The sequence below is a fragment of the Myotis brandtii genome, unplaced genomic scaffold (genome assembly GCF_000412655.1).
Source record: "Myotis brandtii unplaced genomic scaffold, ASM41265v1 scaffold317, whole genome shotgun sequence".
Lineage (NCBI taxonomy): Eukaryota > Metazoa > Chordata > Mammalia > Chiroptera > Vespertilionidae > Myotis > Myotis brandtii.
Window position 1 is genome coordinate 970,200 of NW_005362155.1, and position 18,687 is coordinate 988,886.

General features: G+C 48.4%; 1 protein-coding gene across 1 annotated transcript in view; it reads right to left on the minus strand.

Annotated features, from left to right (window-relative positions):
- Positions 1-18,687, minus strand: part of KIAA0556 (KIAA0556 ortholog) — a 213,244-nt gene that overhangs the window by 109,869 nt on the left and 84,688 nt on the right. Inside the window, exons 6-7 of the mRNA XM_014542952.1 lie at positions 12,806-12,937; positions 9,682-9,813 (exon numbers count right to left, since the gene is read on the minus strand). Coding sequence (XP_014398438.1) covers positions 9,682-9,813; positions 12,806-12,937 — 264 coding nt within the window. The remainder of the gene's footprint in view (positions 1-9,681; positions 9,814-12,805; positions 12,938-18,687) is intronic.

The window sequence follows — 18,687 nt, forward strand, 5'->3', positions numbered from 1 at the left end:
GGGGGCCAGGAGGGGGTCAGGGAGGGGGCCGGGGATGGGGCCGGGGCTGGCCACTGACTGCAATGCAGCAGGGTTCGCTGGCCAGTGGATCCGTGCCTCTCATGCCTGACCTGCCTCGTTCTGCTGGGCCAGGAAAAGAGCCAACCTGGGCAACCATAGAGCTGTTTGCGGTAACAGTGATAATAACTATAACACCAACAACAGCAGCCACCAATTACCAAGCTAACCTCTCTCCACACCTTATCCCACGGCCGCTGTTCACCACCCCAGCATGTCCTTTCTTACAGGCCCAGGGCACCTAAGTACAGGCCCAGGGCACCTAAGTACAGGCTCAGGGCATCTAAGTACAGGCTCAGGGCACCTAAGTACAGCCCCAGGTCACAGGGCTAGCAACAGCAGAGCCGGTTTGGATGAATAACTGTCCGACTCCAAACCCAGGCTCTTTGCCACCTGCCCACATTTATTCCTTTCCTGGCACCCACACGTTGGAAGCAAGCGGCCTCTGAGCAGGAGGGAAGTCAGGGCCCAGTGACTGTCCAGGACTTGCAAGGCACTGATGAAACCTGCTGGGAACAGCTTTGGACAAAGCTGCCTTGAGGCCATTAACCGTGTTAAGTGTGGGTTGTTAGTAGATGAAGCCTTAACCCCCTAACTACCCTCAGAAAGGGGACAGCTAGGTGTAAGGAAGTTCGGGGCCTGGGTTCTGGGCCCACTCCAGCTGCTCTGTGTCCCCCAGCAAGTCTCTGAGCTCAAGCCCCACCTCTGCTGTGGGAATGGGCCCTGACAAGCTGACAAGGTTGCTGAAGGGACACCATGAGAGGACAGCCGTGAATCAGTGTTTCAGCCTGCTCTTATAGAGGTCCGGTTTTCACAGCAAGTTTAAAAGTGAGATGACAGCATTTCTTCTCTGTTTCTCAGATCCTATTGACTCTGCCCACAAGAAGATCAAGTGCTTAGAGCATGAAGCGCAGCGGGTACCTTGACTGTCCCAAGAGGAAGCAGCAGTCCCCGGGAGCTGTCACTGGCCTGCAGCCCATACCCCTCCTCCCTGCCAACCCCCAGCGATGTCTCTCATTTAGTTGGCAGTTTTATAAAATTGGGATCTGAATGCCTTTAGCCCAGCATGCACTGTTAGTTGCAATAATCCCCACTAGCTCCTATTGCCTTATATGAGCCATTTTACTCATGTATATTAACCTGCCTGGCCCAGAAAGGATTTTCACCCTGTACTGAGGGGGTATAGACTAACTTGTTCTCCTTTTCATTCATTCATTATTCAACAAATGTTTATTGCTGCATGTATTTGTCCCCATTAGCAGGTCTGACTGCTAAGTACTCGGACAGAGTAATGAACGGACAGATAGAGTCCTTGTTCTCATGGAATTTATAATCTGGCAACAAAGACAGCCATTCTGGAAGAAATTACAAGTAGAATGAGCATGAGGAACCCAACCTAGGGCTTACCAGCCCATGCCTCTTGCCTGGTGGCTCCTAGATCACAAATTTCCCAGAATAAAGTGACGTGAGCCCTACCTGTTTCATTTAAAGCTAACTTTATTTATGAAGGACCTTGGAGCAGTCTCTTACATCCCATCTCTATGAAGAAAGAGCATCCTGGTCTTAGGCAGTGGCGAGATGTAAGAACAAGGACATGGACTCAGCACACTGAGCTGCCTGTTACCTGCCTGCGAGGCCCGAGTGCCTCACCTCCCTGTCCAGAGCTGGGATTGGCTATGGAAAATGGAATGGGGATGGTGAGATAGAGACCAAACAAAAGCATCCTGGTCTTAGGCAGTGGCGTGATGTAAGAGCAAGGACATGGACTCAGCACAATGAGCAGCCTGACTGTTACCTGGCTGCGAGGCCCCGAGTGCCTCACCTGAGTCTGTCCAGAGCTGGGATTGGCTATAGAAAATGGAATGGGGATGGTGAGATAGAGACCAAACAATAAAGAATGCTGCTGGCAGATTAGAAATTCTGAGGAATTCCCGAAAGACAGAGACAGAGATCACAGGGCATTCGTTGGGGCTACTTTTAAGGCTGCTGGCTCCCGGCTGCATTAAGTACAGAGGTGCTCACCGACCGACTGAAGCCTAGAGTGTGGGTACTGAGCCAGAAGGCAGGACAATGCCCCCCACAGGAGATCACCATCCCAAAGGCAGACTAGGAGCTCCCAGACCTGGGAGGGAAGACAAGGTGCACAGCTTCCAAGAGCATGTTATGCCCCGACTCCACAATCACCAGGGGTGGGTTATATCCAACAGAATGAGCGGAGGAAGTGGGATTCTCAAGAATGAGCACACATCTGGGAAAAATCAACACCCTGACTGATAGCCACCAAATGAATAAAAGAACAAATACCCAAAGAAAGAGAGTTAATAGTATAGAGGAAGACTTTATAACACAGGACATTCATATCCCTGGGGAGATTTAAGAGGACCTTTCATCCATGAAAAAGAAACCGCTAGAGATCTTAAAAGCTCAATCAAAATCAAGCCAAACAATTTTATAAAAACACAGTACAAAAAGACAAAAAGGAAGTTTGAAAGAAAAATTAAGTCACTTGCAAAGACAGATGTGGGCCAACATTTGTCCACCAGATGCTCCAGAGGACAGAACAGAAACAATGGAAGACAGTAATGATCTATATGTATAAAAGCCTAAGCAACCGTTAACAACCCAATGACCGGAACAACCGGACAACCGGCAGGGAACTATGACGCACACTGACCCAGACCTTGCTGCTGGGGCTCTCACAGCCCCGAATCTGGTTCACCTGCACCCCAGACCCAAACAGGAGGGAGGAGGGAGCCCGATTCCTCGCAGAATCGGCCACTGGTTAGCTTGCTGCTGAGGCCAACCTCCCTCGGTCCCTCCCCCTGGCAGGCCAGCCCTCCCAATCGGCCCAGATCGCCAGCCAGGCCAAGGGACCCACCCATGCACGAATAATATATATAAAAGCCTAAGCGACCGTTAACAACCCAATGACCGGAACGACAGGACAACTGGCCGGTAGCTATGACGCACACTAACCCAGACCTTGCTGCTGGGGCTCTCGCAGCCCCGAATCTGGTTCACCTGCACCCCGGACCCAGACAGGAGGGAGGAGGGAGCCCAATTCCTCACAGAATCGGCCATTGGTTAGCTTGCTGCTGAGGCCAACCTTCCTCGGCCCCTCCCCCTGGCAGGCCAGCCTTCCCAATTGGCCCAGATCGCCGGCCAGGCCAAGGGACCCACCCATGCACGAATTCGTAATAATATTAGTAATAATATTATTATTATTATTTTCCAGTGCTAAAGAAAGACACAAGCCTTCATATTGAAACAGTCCATCTACTATTTTAAATGGGACAAAGATAATGACACTGATATATTCATATGAATAAAAGGCACTATTGACTAGAAATTTTAAATATATGACAGATTTTAAATATATAAAGCAAAACCAAAGAAATATAAGGGAAAATTGACAAGGTCACAGAAATCAACTGGATTAAACAGAGAAAAATTAAGTAGGAGCTATTGCAGTGGTTTGCTAATGAGCATGAGAACTTCCCAGAAGTCTTATGAGAAATGCAGAATCTGAGCATTCCAGATCCAAATCCGTGTCTTTGAGAGGGGTCTGAGAATTCACATTTTTAATAAGCAGCCCAGGTGACTCTGATATGGGTAGTCTGGGACCATACTTTAAGACTCACCAGGGTAAATAATTCAATGAATCGCTTGGCTTAATAGATAGATTGAGAACTTTGTACCAAAAAGAGAATTATTATTCTCTTGAAATACCATGGAGCATTTATAAAAATGATCTGGTAGACCACAAACAGAACCTCAGAAATGTCCAAAAAACATTCTCTGAAACCAAACAAGCCATTTCCTGATCATAAAGTAGTAAAACTAGAAATTAACACAAAATAAAACAAAAATAAATTTTAAAAAAACTATTTACTTAGAACATTTATAAAAAAAACTCTTCTAAAAAAAAACAAAAAAAACCTCTTCTAAATAAATAGAGGAGGAAAAAAACCTAAAATCACAAATTAGAAACAAATTACAATGGATAAAAAACTATTTACTTAGGACATTTGTAAAAACAACTCTTCTAAATAAATAGAGGAGGAAAAACCTAAAATCACAAATTAGAAACAAATTACAATGAAAACACTATATAAATAGCAAATTTGTGGGATAAGAACAAAGCAGTGTTCAGAGGAAAATTTATAGTCTTAACACTGATATATTAGAAAACAAGACTGAATATAAATAAATTAAACATTTAACTTAAGAAGCCAGGATGTGTAGTAGGAGTGGGATAGAACCAAAGCAATAAATTAAACCAAAAAGTTTACAGAAAGAATCAAGATAAAAGTAGAAATGAACTGAAATAGAAAATAAGAAATGAATGAATGACAAAATAAAATTTAAAAAAAGTAGCCCAGCCTGAGTGGCTCAGTGGTTGAGCATCAACCTATGAACCAGGAGGTCAATGTTTGATTCCCGGTCAGGGCACATGCCTGGGTTGTGGGCTTGATCCTCAGTATGGGTCGTGCAGGAGGCAGCCAATTGATGATTCTCTCTCATCACTGATGTTTCTATCTCTCTCCCTCTCCCTTCCTCTCTCTGAAACCAATAAAAACATGTTAAAAACAAAATAAACAAAGTATATGTACCCAATCAAAAGCTGGGCACAGTTTGACTGGATAGGTGGAGAGAGCTTTTCATATTCTATTCAGTTTACTTCTGAATTGTTTGACTCTTTCCTAATGCGAAAGCACTCATGTATTAGATGTTATACAAAATTATGAAAAATAATGTAAAAGTACCTAAGATATTCCATATAGCCAATAAATGCAAGAAATAAAAGACATTATTTATCCCAATATTGATTCACAGGTCATTCTTTATTTTTATTAGGATTAAAAAAGATGCTGTAGTAAGTCAGATACCACCCGAGAGCTTCACTTACAGAAACGCTCTATTGGGTGAAAGGATCACCACATCTCTCCCTCCGGACCTGCCTTTCATGGGCATTTAGTGCTTGTTCAGCATCGTTCCACATGAATCATTCATGCACATCACTGAATTATTCCTTGTGCGGTCTGACTCTCCTGCCCAGCGCACTCCTAATGCCATCAGCCAGGCTGTCCTTCAATCCGAGCTGTCCAACTGGGCATCTCGGGGTGCATTCAGGGCACCACGCCCTTGATGGCTCTGGGTACAGAGGGGCTAATAAAGTGCCACTGGGAAGGAGAAAGACCTCCTCCTCTTGTCGGGAACCAACAAGGCTTTCATTGAACCAGAAGTTTCAAGCTGATGGTCTGAAAGCCAAATCTGGCCATTTTCTATCTTTGGTCCACAGAAAATTGTGAATTTTTTACCAACATTAAAAAAAAAGGCGGAGAAATTGAACACAAAGGAACCCAGATACCTGGCTTCTCTTAAAACCAGAAAGCCTCGTACCACGGTGCCCGTCTCCCCACGACGACAGTCAGCCGAGCTGTGTCAGAACTCTTCCCGGCGGCCCCGGCACTCGACGCCAGGGCTGTGCTTGTCATCCCGCCGGCCTTGCTCGTGTCACTGAAAATATCCATTTTAATTGGCACCGGGTGCCAGTGATCCCAATATTTCAGGATCCAAACTCCATTTCTCAAACTGATTCTTCTACCCCAAGCAGCAAAAAAATTATTTGTCAGGTTATGTTTCCTGATTCACAGTTTGGAAAATACTGTCACTGTAATTATAACTCAGCGATGTGATGACTGAACTCAGCTTGTGTGGGCTGCCCAGGGTGCCGAATCAACATCTACACCACACCTCACTCATTGATCCACTCAATTATTCAATCCGCTTGCTTAACAAAGATTTATTTGCACACTAACTCTATGCCAAGCACTTTCCCAAGGACCAGAGACAGAGCAGGCAAAGAGACAGCACACATCTCTGCCAATATGAAGCTTAGATCTAGGGTAGAGAGAGGCTATTTCAAACCCCACATATGTAACTTATTAATGAGCTACCAGAGTCCTTGGATGAGTGGGGACTGAATATTCTACTCCTATGGATTTTGTAATCAGAAATAGGGTTGCCTATAAACTCAACCTAGGATTTACAATTTCAGAGCTGACAAGCACAGGAAATACCTAATCTGCCCCTTTTTGTCAAAGGGGAGGCAATGGGGCCTCTGAGAGTGACTCACAGAGTTTACGGAAAAGCTCCAGGCTTTCGAGACTTAGGCACCTGTTCTTTTTACTCCCTAAAACGGGAGTGACAAGCTCCAACATCTTCAGAAGATGTAAACCAGCAATGTGAGCCTCAGAGTCACCAACAGAGAGTGGTAAGGAACAGAGCAAACAGGAGGGAGCATGCTCAGAGTAAGTTTTTGATTCAAAATAAAACAGCAATAATCATGACCACAGCACAACACCAGGCCAGTCAACGATACACATTGTGAGTTGCAGCCTGGTCCTTGCAGGCACGGGTCTGGGCCCTCCCCATTTGGCCACACTCTCTTCCACTCATCACTATGTTTCTATCCTTATCTTGAATTTGAGCATAAATTTTTTCAAGTCATAACTAGTAAGAATCCTCTCCTACAGGCCCGTTTTCTCCGGATTATTTTTTTTCTCAAGTTGAAATATATTTTTAATGTGACCAAAGTGAAAAAAAATATGAAGGGTTCATATTCATTTCCTTGATTTAATAATGTCTTCATATAATAACACAAAATTAATTTTCTATTTATCTAAAATTAACATCTTTAAATAGTCAAAACCTAAATAAAATAATTTTCCATGAAAATATTTTTAAAAGATAGTAAGACTTCCTTGCTTTCTTAAGAGTATGTTGCATATAATTTAGTCTTTTCTTGACACTAATAGTCAATATCTGGATAGAAATTGATCTGTACCACAGGAGATGCTGTCTAGAACTATTATGTTTTTGTATCTTTCATTTTCTATTCTTTTAAGTGCCATCTCCCACCCAAGTTTCCAGAGGCCAGGATATGAATCTAAAGACAAGGGCAGAACCTCTCCCATCCCCTCCTGGCTTTTGTAAACCTCAGTGGATTTTTGTTGTTTTATTTTGTTTTTTTACTTTATTTTTACCTTGATTGTATGATGTAGATGAGATTTTAACTTTGAATTTTTAAATCTCTTGTCTAGTCCCAAATCCAAGCCACAACGTCCAAATTATCTCCAAAACTGCTTCCATTTGAACTGGACTCGACTCATGAGGCCTCTGGTTCAGAATCACCGGGAGTTCTTTGGTTAAAAGCACAAATTCTGGTAGCTTAAACATTAGACCTAAAATATGCCTTTTAAACCAATGCCCTTAGTGATTCCTGTGCATCTGAAGCCTTGAGATCCACAGCCCTATCTTCTCCTTGAACTGCTGCAAATATTGCTACAAATTATCGTCACGTGGGGTGCTTCACGCAAGGTACAATGCCTGAGCCACAGCCAGGCTGAGAACCAGGACCTCTGGTGGTAGGACCTGGGCATCTGGGCTTGTTTCATTTATTTTTTACTTTAGTACTTTTTATTTTGAGCTGGCTGTGTATTTCACGCACCATTTGTAAGAACAATACACGCAGATCTCATGTACGCTGCAGCCAGGTTCCCCGTGGTAACATCCGCGTGACCACAGCACAACAGCACAATCAGGAAACCGGCACGCATACCACCCTGCTCAGCTTTTCCAAACGAGCTCTCCTTTCTGACTTTCCTCTGTGCCTTCCTTTGCTGATGCTTAGCTCTAATGAAGCTTTAAAAAAAGTTTTTATTTTGAAAAAATTTAAAATAGACAATTGATCAGAATAGTATAATACCCCAAACCCCTTCACCTACAGTCACCAAATGTTAGCATTTGGCCCCATTTCTCCCTTTCTCCCTTCTCCCTTTCCTCCTCCTCAATAGGTAAGCCTGTTCTTTACTCTGGCCCACTTATGCACTAGTGACCGCTCACGCCTGCGCGCTCCGGCATGTGTCTTCTGAGAACAAGAGCCTTCTCTATATAACCAGAATAGAATTACCGAATATGGGAGACTGGACATCACTATATTATTTACAACATAATGCAGCTAATTTTCAATTTCTCTGAATTTCCCAAAACTGTCCTTAAATTTATAGCAATTCTCCTCCCAGGACTCCGCATAGCGTAACTGCGACGTCTCTGTACCCCCCTTTCGTCCAGAGCAGCCTTCCTGTCTCTCCTGCCACCGATATATTGGAAGACTCCAGGCCAGTTTTCTGTGGATTGTCCCTCAATCTGGGCTTATCTGGTTGTTTCCTCATTGAATTTCATTTTTGAAAAACATTTTCATCAACATTCCCAGCAATGAGGTCACAGGGGAGAGACTTGGCAGAGGAGAGTCTCCTCAATCGTGGTTTAACACGGTTAAGCATAACTGATGGATGGCCCCCTCCGAACACCTTGCTCCCAGGCAGAATATCAATACTATTTACCACAGATCGTGCCCCTGTGGAGAGCTGGGCATTTTCAGAAACAAAACCAGGTCAATGCCTTTCCCAGCTTGTAATCCCGAGGAACAGGAGTCCCGGGCTCTGGGTTTCCAGTCTGGGCTTCTCTGAGGCCTGGGCGAGCAACATCATTTCTCTACTCCTCAGTTCCCTCAACTATAAAATAGAATGAAAATACCTAGTACTTAACTCACAGGGTGATGCAGTGATGGATGGTATACACTCAACACAGTGCTCGGCACTTAGTAAGTGCTCATTTAATGCGAGCCTTTACTGTGATTATTTATTTATTTAGGTTAATCCTCGCCTGAGGATATTTTTCCCATTGATTTTTTTTTTAAGAGAGAGTGAAAGGGAGGAAGGGAAGTGGAGAGGGGGCAGAGACAGAGAGAGACAGAGAGAGAGAGAAAGATCGATGTGAGAGACACACATAAATTGGCTGCCTCCCACACGTGCCCAGGCCGGGAACTGGGGATTGAACCTGAAACCCAGGTGAGTGCCCTTGAGAGGGAATGGAACCCATGACCCTTTGGTCCTTAGGCCAATGCTCTAACCACTGAGCACACTGGCCAGGGTACTTTTTTTTTTTAAGAACATCATTATTTCTCTTAGAAATATTTTTTCTGATATATCTCCTCAGGCAAGGACAACAAAAGAAAAATAAACAAATGAGGCTACATCATTTGTAGAAGGGGGATTGAGAGACTGGATGAAAAAGTTAAGAAGTATAAATTGGTAGTTACAAAATAATCACAGGGATATAACCTACAGCATAGGGAATATAGTCAATAACGTTGCAATAACTATGTATGGTGCCAAGTGGGTGCTGGAAATACCAGCGGGGACACTTTGTAAAGTATATGATTGTCTAACCACTATGCTGTACATCTGAAACTAATGCAAAATAATATTGACTATAAGCTGTAATTGAAAAAGAAAATTTTTAAAAATAAATCTATACTTTATATGAAAGCAAAAAAATAAATAAATAAAAATGCCATTAAGCCAAATCTCTCGTGTATTATTTTAAATTTTCTGGTGTGTTGGCCAGAGTTTTTTTGTTAAAGCCAAATCCTGTTGCTATCTGTAGTTTTCCCAAGTATAAAAAAGAATCTCTCGTGGAGCCCACCCTCTGGCCCAGCTGCTGGGCTACGGAAAAGACCCTGGCCTTCACGGTTAGGATGCAGGAAAGCCGTCTTACCATTACATCCTGGATAGTTAAGAGGATCCTTGCTTTGTCCGTACTACTTGGAAGGTCGGAATGTCCATGAGCGTTCTGAAGGGAGAAGAAGTTAACATCACAGGGTGTGGTGCCGGTCGGAGGTTTGGAATCCTAGGGACAAGCAGAGAGAACTAGGTATGGTAATAGCAACTTGTGTCCCTAAAGACATGCGGGGCCTTCATTCTCTCTATTGGCCTCCATGCCTCCATCTCTCTCCTCACTAAGCCATTCTCTGCTCTCACTCCCTCAGCTGATCTGATCAAACTCACCCCTGCTCTACCAGCACCACTGGGGAACAAGCCATTGGGACCAGGATTCAAACTCGGGCCACCAACTTCCCAAAACGGTGCCCTGAGCTGCGTGGGGACCAGCACAGAAAGATAGCCACACGCGTTGAGTAAAAACGGCGGGATTATCAAATAGTATGAAAGGTATAATCCTATTTATGTAAAAACAATAAAAAGCAAAGGGGAAAAAAGGCACTCACTCAAAGGTTAATTACATGGTAATGTGAAACAGAAGTACCCAAACAATGGAACTGCCCTAAAAATGCTCCCTCATGTTTTCAAGTCTCACCATTGAAATTAATGTGGACTGAAGGGACCGCCCGGGAGCCCTGCTGGGGACAAGGCGGATGGGCTGCTTCACTGGGGATGCTTGGTCAACAACTGCCTAAGTCCACCTTCTAGCAACTGGTGGGTGAGCCGCCATGGGCCACGCAGTCTACGTCAGGGGCCGTGGCAGACCTGCTGGTGGCACATGGGTTGTGACAGGTCTTTAAGTTGTCTATATGTATCAGTAAGTAACGACTTTAAAACACTAAATTGCAACTGTGGACAAATATCCAATTCACCCCACTCGAGGATCAAGGATCCGGGGATCAAGGATCCGGAAAAACTCAGAGAAGGATTCCAGAAGATGCATGCCTTCCTGTCCCCTGTCCTGCTCTCAGGGCCTGAGAACTAATCTTGGGGAACTGCACTCAGTGGGAATGGGCCAGAACCGGCACATTCCAGAAACAGCCTCCTCTTGGATAGAATGACATGTGCAGTTTTTAGTCTGCATGGCTGCACAGTAATGATCTCTGGGCAGTGAGATTATGAAAGAACTTTTATTTTCTTTAAACATTGAATTTTTTATATTGATTATGCATTATCAGGGAAAAAATATCTCAATAATAAAAATATATATACATTTAGCTTCATTCCTGTTACTTAAATGGAGCCAACATCATTTAAATGGAGCCTTATCATCCACTGCAACATGACTAAGACCTGCCACTTTGGTGGAACTCTCTAGAGCAGTGGTTCTCAACCTTCTGGCCCTTTAAATACAGTTCCTCATGTTGTGACCCAACCATAAAATTATTTTCGTTGCTACTTCATAACTGTAATGTTTCTACTGTTATGAATCGTAATGTAAATATCTGATATGCAGAATGGTCTTAGGCGACCCCTGTGAAAGGATCGTTCAACCGCCAAAGGGGTCACGACCCAAAGGTTGAGAACCGCTGCTCTAGAGAGAGGGCCCTCCTTTCACAGGAGTTGCTAAACTGCAAACAGAACTCCCCCACCCCCGACTCAGAGTAGAACCCCTCGTCCTCACTCACCGCAGCTCCCAAAGTCCTATGTGGTCTGAGCCTTGGCTACCTCTCAGTCCTCACCTCCCCCCACACCAACCCCTTGGTCACTGAGCTCCTGCCACACTGGCCCCTGGCTCAGAGCCTCCACACCTGCTGCTCTGTGCCCGGAGTGCTCTTCTCCAAATGGCTCACTCCCTGGCTTCCACCAGGCCTCTGCTCACATGTGACCTCATCAAGACGAAGCCTCTGCCCAGCACATCAAGTGGCAGCCCCTGCCCAGCTTTCCCCTGATAAGCGCCATCACGTCAGCTCCTGGCATGTGATATACTTGCTGATTGTTTTACCCTCGATGCCAGGCCCTGTGGTGAGGACTGTGCACCTGGGAGCACAGCCCCGTCTAAAGGGGATTGGTGCACCTCAGCCCAGTCATTGCTGGTGCGTAAGAATGTGGCTCCCACATCTTCCGATTGTTCAAGAGAAGCCCCAGCTTCAGATTTTGACAAGGAATTTCCTGATTCTTAAATGTCAGCTAGTAATTCACACCTTAGAAAGCACCAGGCAAGTCAACGGGGTGGCGGCCAACAGGGCATGTCTGCCGCACGCCGGCTGTGAACTCAGAGCCGCCAGAAACTGAAGTTCAGGGGGATGTGCTGGGAGGTGAACGGCTGGTGTGTCTCAGCAGTGAGGTCAGGTGAAAAGCACACGCAGACGTGCGTTTCCTTTGCGCCATTTCGGGCTGCACTGCGCACAGGGTGAGGTGGCCGAGTCATCCAGACACATGCTTTTTTTTTCTTTCCCTGTTCAGATTGCAGCTCTTATGGCTTCTGCCTTTGCCGAAAACTGGCGCTGCCATTTTACTCTGACTTAGCAGGAGAGTAACTCCTGACTGTGAAGCCTACGGAGTGCCCCTCACGGGGGGAGGAAAGGAAAGAAAGATGCAATCAAGCACTCAGAGCGGAGAAAATTCAGGGCTGGCGGAGCAGGGCACTGCCGATTCCGAGCACGCGCACACGGGAATGCTAATGGGCTTAATCGCTTGTGAGGGACAGGCTGCCGTGTTTCAGGGAGCTTGGGAGCTTGCAAAGGAAGGAATACATGTTCTTGTAACAGGAGGAACCAAATGGTCAAAGGAAAAGAGGGAACTACCATGCCTCTTGCTCGAAGGGCATGTACGCATTCTGTGACATGTGCTGGGGCTGGGGCTGGGGCTGGGACTGTAACAGACGAACTTGGCTATAAACCAGCCGGTCGATGCAAAAGCAAGTGAGTGAGTGCTTGTGGGGTGTGTGTGTGTGTGTGTGTGTGTGTGTTTGTGTGTGTGTGTGTGTGTGTTGTGGGAGACCCGTGTTAAAGGCAATAAAGTCCACAATTTTGCTCACTGTAAAATTCCACTCTATGGCTGGGGTAGAGAAACGAGGTCGTTGGTCATTTGGTAGAAAAGGACTCTTTTCCAGGAAGGAAGGAATAGTAACAGAAAGTGTCCCGACAGCTGCTGAAGCGCTGAGCCCAGGGCACGCCTACCTGTGGGCGACCCCCAGAAGCATCCTTTGCAGTAACAGTCGTGTCCCCATGTGGCTCAAAATCTTCAGAATAGTCCAGAGGAGGTTCGATATGGAGCCGCGAACCAGCTTCTGTTCTGATCTGCACAGATTTCTACACACAAAAATTCAGACCATTTCAGGTAAGGTAGAACAGACACCTGGATGCCCCTGGGCGAGCACGTGGGGCTGGCTGCAGGGTGTCTGTGCACAGCTGCCTGTGGCCCTGCACGCTGGCCCAGCAGCATCCCCGGGCCACCCAGACGGCTAAACCCCAGGCCAGCCCAGACGGCTAAACCCCAGGCCAGCCCAGACGGCTAAACCCCAGGCCAGCCCAGACGGCTAAACCCCGGGCCACCCAGATGGCTAAACCCCGGGCCAGCCCAGATGGCTGAACCCCAGGCCAGCCCAGACAGCTAAAGCCCCCTCTGCTCAAAAGTCTTCACTAGTTCAGAATTTTTTAGTAACTTTTTAGCTTAAAATAACTTATCCATAGAATTTTGGATGTTAAACTTCTCAATAGCTTTGTGATCAAAAGTTTAGGAAACCTTGGGCATTTTTCTTCAAGACTTCTCAGGGCCTTCAATGTGCCCCCTCCCCCACCCGCCACACACACTTGTGGAAATCCTAAAATAATCACAGCGAGCAACGTTTCTCACACGTTCTGGGCCATGGAAACTGTGTGGTGGGCCTCTCTTCCTCCCGGCATTCCTTGGGTCGTTCTCTGGGAAGCCCACTCGGTGGTCTGATGTGGCAGACTGCAGCTGTCCCCCAGTGCCCACGTCCCCTCCTCCCCTGCAGCTGGGGAGCTGTGTGAACACGTACATCCTGGCCAGTGCAGGGGGTGGGGGAGGGGTGTGTGCATCTGAGTGGTGCCCCTGAAGGGAGGGCACAGCATCCCTTGCCCAGCTGAAACATGGAGGTGGTGGTGAGAGCCGAATACTGAGAGAGGAAACAACATCGGGAGGACGGTGGAGCAACAAAATAGCTCATGCCTGGGTTCCTCCGTGACCTCTCGGGGCAGGTGGCTGCACCGCTGACCTGTCCTGTCAGAGCGACATCAACCCTGGGCCTCTCTGTTTTAGCAGCCAAACCTGTACCTAAGCCATGCACCTGGCACGCAAAGCTCTCTACAGCCGCCCCAGTCTCTTTCCTGCCCTGATTCCAGCGCATAGAGTCACGCCCCTGACAACTGGGCCACACAGAACTGCTGGTTTTTCAGTCCAGCATCTCCCTGTTCTCCTTTCAGGTCCACCCCCCTTGCCCCTAGTCCACCCAAGGCCCAAGGGCAGAGGTGGGACTCGGGCCTGATCAGGCAGCCCATTCTGCCCCACCACACGCCCTGGCCCCTGGCTCAGGGGTGGGAATGGACCTAAGGCAGCCAATGAGTAGTTCGGAGTGCTGCTAGAGCTGGGGGAGCAGGTGCCCCCTTCCCCGGTGCTAAGCTAAAGGGAGGAAGACACAAGCTGCTGGGACATCCTGCCCCTAATGCAGAGACAGAGAGCGGAGAGAATGAAGCAGAGTCCTGATGGGTTTATTCAGACCCGAGTCAAGCGAAGACACTGCTTTCACCCCCCACCCCCACCCCCCAATGCTGACATGGAGCAGGCAGTGCGGGACTAGATGGGCAGGGCCAGGTGTAAGCGAAGCACCCAGGGATCGACAGCTAAGGAGGTGCTCCCTCTCAGGTGCCCTGCACGCACACAAACCCAAGAGGGAGGGTCCCCTTAAACTTCAGCCCTGGGCCTCACCCTGGTGCGGTGCTGGTGCTGAGAGAAGGGACAGGTCCGCGGAGCGGAGGGAGAGTGACTTAGACCATGCATTCCCTCACCCGCAGCGTCAGAACCGTTCACGCGGTAAGATTCAGCTCCCCCACAAGCTTAGTGAACCAGCTATCAGCCGGACGAAGCAGGACCTGAGGCCGGAGCCTGGGTGGCCTGCGGGCCGGCAGCGGTTAGGACAGGACTCCCATCTCATCCACGCCCACTGCCCTCCCCCATCAGTGCTCTAGCACTAGTGCACTTCACCAGTGCAAACCGTCGCCATGCCAAGTGCGTGGGTGCGTTTACTTGCTCCTTTAGTCCTCACGGTAACCCAGGGGAAAACCCAGGCACAGGTCTATAAGCCACCTGCCCGAGGTCACACAGCTGGGGGACCACAGAGCCTAGATTTGAACCTGAGCAGTTCGGCTCCAGAGACCGGTGCTGAGCAATGTTTCCTTTCGAAAGTAAAGGTCTTAGGCTCTGACAGCCATATGGTCTCTGTCACAGTACTCAACTCTCCCATCACAGCTCGAAAGCCGCCGCGGATGATGCCTCACCAATGGGCATGGCTGCGGCTCAGACATTTTATTTGCAAAAACAGGCTGTGGCCAGATCTGGCTCAAGAGCTGGTGTTTGCTGACCGACCCCAGCGCCAAACCGCCACGCTATACACTAGTTCCTCCTTATCACCGGGGAGACGTTCCAATCCCCGGCGATGCCTGAAACTACAGAGAGCACTGAGCAGCTGTGTGCTTTGTTATTCTGTGCATACACACCTATGATGAAGTTTCATTTATAAATTAGGAACAGTAAGGGTTTAACAATGACTTGTAATAAAATAGAACAATTATGACAATAGACTGTAATAAAAGTTATGGGAATTATGGAGTAAAGTGAGGGTCACTGCACAAGCACTGTGGTACCTCCACAGTGGATCCGATCACTGAGATGCCTCGTGACTAAGAGGCAGCCGGTCACAGCACGAGGTGCCGGACAAAAGGATGATTCACGTCCGGAGAAGATGGAGCCAGACAGCATGAGATTTCATCTTGCTACTCAGAGCACTGCACGGTCTAAAGTTAGGAACTGTTTATTTCTAGAATCTTATATTTAATCTTTTCGGACCCCAGTTGACCACGCAGGGGCACGGAGAATAAACATGCCCAGCCTGTGCTTTACAGTGGCCTTTGGAGAACAGAGGGAAATTAAAGAATTCCCTGAGACTCCAACACTCAGAAGAGGAAACAGGGACTGAGCTATCGATCATTAAAGCAGTGGTCGGCAAACTGCGGCTCGAGAGCCACATGCGGCTCTTTGGCCCCTTGAGTGTGGCTCTTCCACAAAATACCACGTGTGGGCGCACAAAATATCACGTGCGGGCGCGCATGTACAGTGCGATTGAAACTTCGTGGCCCATGCGCAGAAGTCGGTATTTTGTGGAAGAGCCACACTCAAGGGGCCAAAGAGCCGCATGTGGCTCGTGAGCCACAGTTTGCCAACCACTGATTAAAGGAAAAGATCTTAGCGAGAATACAGGGCCTGAAGAAGGCAGGCGGTGCCACCCTGCCCGAGAACAGGGAGGTGGGAGGCGCGGAGAGGTGGCCATGGACACTGTGCTCCCACAGGAGGTCCCGTCACTTGGCGATGCACCAGCTGTCTCTGGAACCCTGCTCTCCACTCTGCCTGCAGCCTCACTGTTTTGGGCTCAGGCTCCAAGTGTGGCCTCGCTGCCCCCTGGGCTTTACAAACTCACTCTCAGAGCATTTCCTAGAGGCAGCAGCAGGGCCCTTGGAGGTGAGCACTCCGCGGGATAGGTAAGCCTGGGCTTTCCTGCCTAGGGCCAGGATGAAGCTGTAAAAGCCTTGAATTTCATTACAGAGATGGATTTTCCATGACACCTTCAAAGAGAGGGTGCTCCTCCCTCCTCCCCAGGAACCACTCAATAACTGTCCAAATGCTGAACCCGTGCAAGAGAGGAGGAGGAAGGGGAGGGGCGCATGTGGGAAGCCTACTGGGCACGGGGCCCATCCAGAGGCACAGCCAGGCCCCGCCCTGGGTTGCTGCTCCTTTACCTAGAGAGGGAGGGCTTGGACCAGGGCCTTGCTCCTCCACGTGCCAGTACCGGCCTCCCCTGGGGATCTGAGAAATGTTGAATTTCAGGCCCCATCTCAGAGCTGGGAACAGAATCTCATTCTGACCAGACCCCAGGTGATTATGCGCACACGGAAGTTTCAGTAGCGGGAGGTTGAAGAGGCTTTGTGGTGGCGCTGCTGTTTCCGCCTGTCCAGCGTGTCCCTGGTCTTCTGGTGAAAGTACCCTGGTTTCCTTTTGGTAAATCCTCCCCTCCCCTCCCAGACCCCAGTTCAAGTGTTCCCATGGAACAGAGACCAGGGATGGGGGGAGCAAGTGACCCAGGCCTGGCCCATCTGAGCATTAGATCCCGCTGGCCCACAGTGACTGGGTGATTGGTTCAGGGGAATAGCAGGGTGACAGTGTGAGTGGGGAACTGCTGGCGACCATCTTGGTACCACACAGGGCAACAGGGGAGAAGCAGAGTTGAAAGATGGAGAAGAGCCCTGCTCCACTGTCTGAGCACCTGGATCCAGCCATGCCTGAATGGGGTTCCCACTGGCAAGTAAGAGAGCTGGAATTCATGCAGGTCTGCTGGTCTCACCTGAATTATAAATGTGAGAGAGACCTTCCACATTCTAGGAGAAGCATTCATGTGCCCTTCTCTCTTCTGCAGCTCTCTCCTCCCTCTTTCCCCAGAAGTACCCCTCTCCCTTCCCAGGAGCTTGGCACAACTGCTCGCCCGCCAAGATGTGAGGAGACAGGTTTGCAGGAGGCATTAAGGCACTTAACCAGCAAGTCCTTACTGAGTACTGTCTGCATACATGTCAAGATACAAAAAATTTCAAAACCAATGCCCTGGCCCGAGGAGTCATACAGAACACATAACAGGAGGTGTTTATGAAGCAACATGTGACAAAACTAAATGCTGAGTGGGTACCAGAGAGGGGAATAAATAGTCCCTCCATCTGGCTGGCGCTCCCACCTCAGCCCCAGGAGGCACCTCTGCCACCCCTGGGAGGTGGAGAGCGGCTCTGCCCACATGACGGGCCCACCTCCCCATAAAGAGTGCAAGGCTGGCAGGTTCCAGCCCCAGGCACGCCAGCTCCCTGCCTCCCACCTTCACGCCTCCCAAGGATGATGCCTGGCTGGCTCCCTGCCTCGTACACTGCTTTACCCCCAGTGGGCGTTGCTAAGCAGCTGCTCTCTCCTGCCCACTTGCAGGGCTCAGACTTGGGTAGAGCTTTGCAAGCAATCATAGACCAGGACAGAATTTAAAAGCCCCAGCCCCCAAACACCCGTGTTCCAGTCTACCAGCCACTCCTGGCCCGCCATGCTCAGCGTCACGTGAGTGTCAGCAGCGTTGTAAGGTATGCACTAAAGCTCACTGTCAATTAGAAGATCAAGGCCGGCCTGCAGGGTGGTGAGGCTGTGCAGTATCAAATGGCGCCCTCTAGAGGCAGGAGAGCTCTGAAGATAATGACAAAGGCAGGTTTGGGGTGGGGAGTCAATCTACCTTATTTGATATGTTCTTCCTGGATTTGTCTGATCTCTTACAAATAATAGCCCTCGACACTCGGTGTCATGCAAGGCCACTGTAAAGGCCGACGCTTTATGGGCTGTTTCATTCATTGTCCTCGCTGCAGGGGTTTTCAAAACTCAGAAAGGAAAACAAAGAAAAGGGCGTCCCAGGCTTCACATGTCCACCGTGAGCTTTCCTGGGGGCGCCTGAGCTGCCAGCCCACAACAGGAAGCCAGGTACACACGGAGGGAGCAACGCCGCCACTGCTGTAATAATGGCAATGAACTTGCTTTCCCGGCCTTTCAGGAAAGCCCACCCCACCGTAAATTGCTGGAAGGCCAATCCCTTCACTACCAATTTAATGCTAAGAGCCGATGACTTTCATCAAATCTGACAACATTTTAGTAAACGACAGCTCTGTTGATTAGGCTGCTGTCCACCCACGTATTACAAGGCCGAGGAAGCCATAAATCTTAATCCTCGGATAGCAGCAGAAAGATCTAAGGCCAA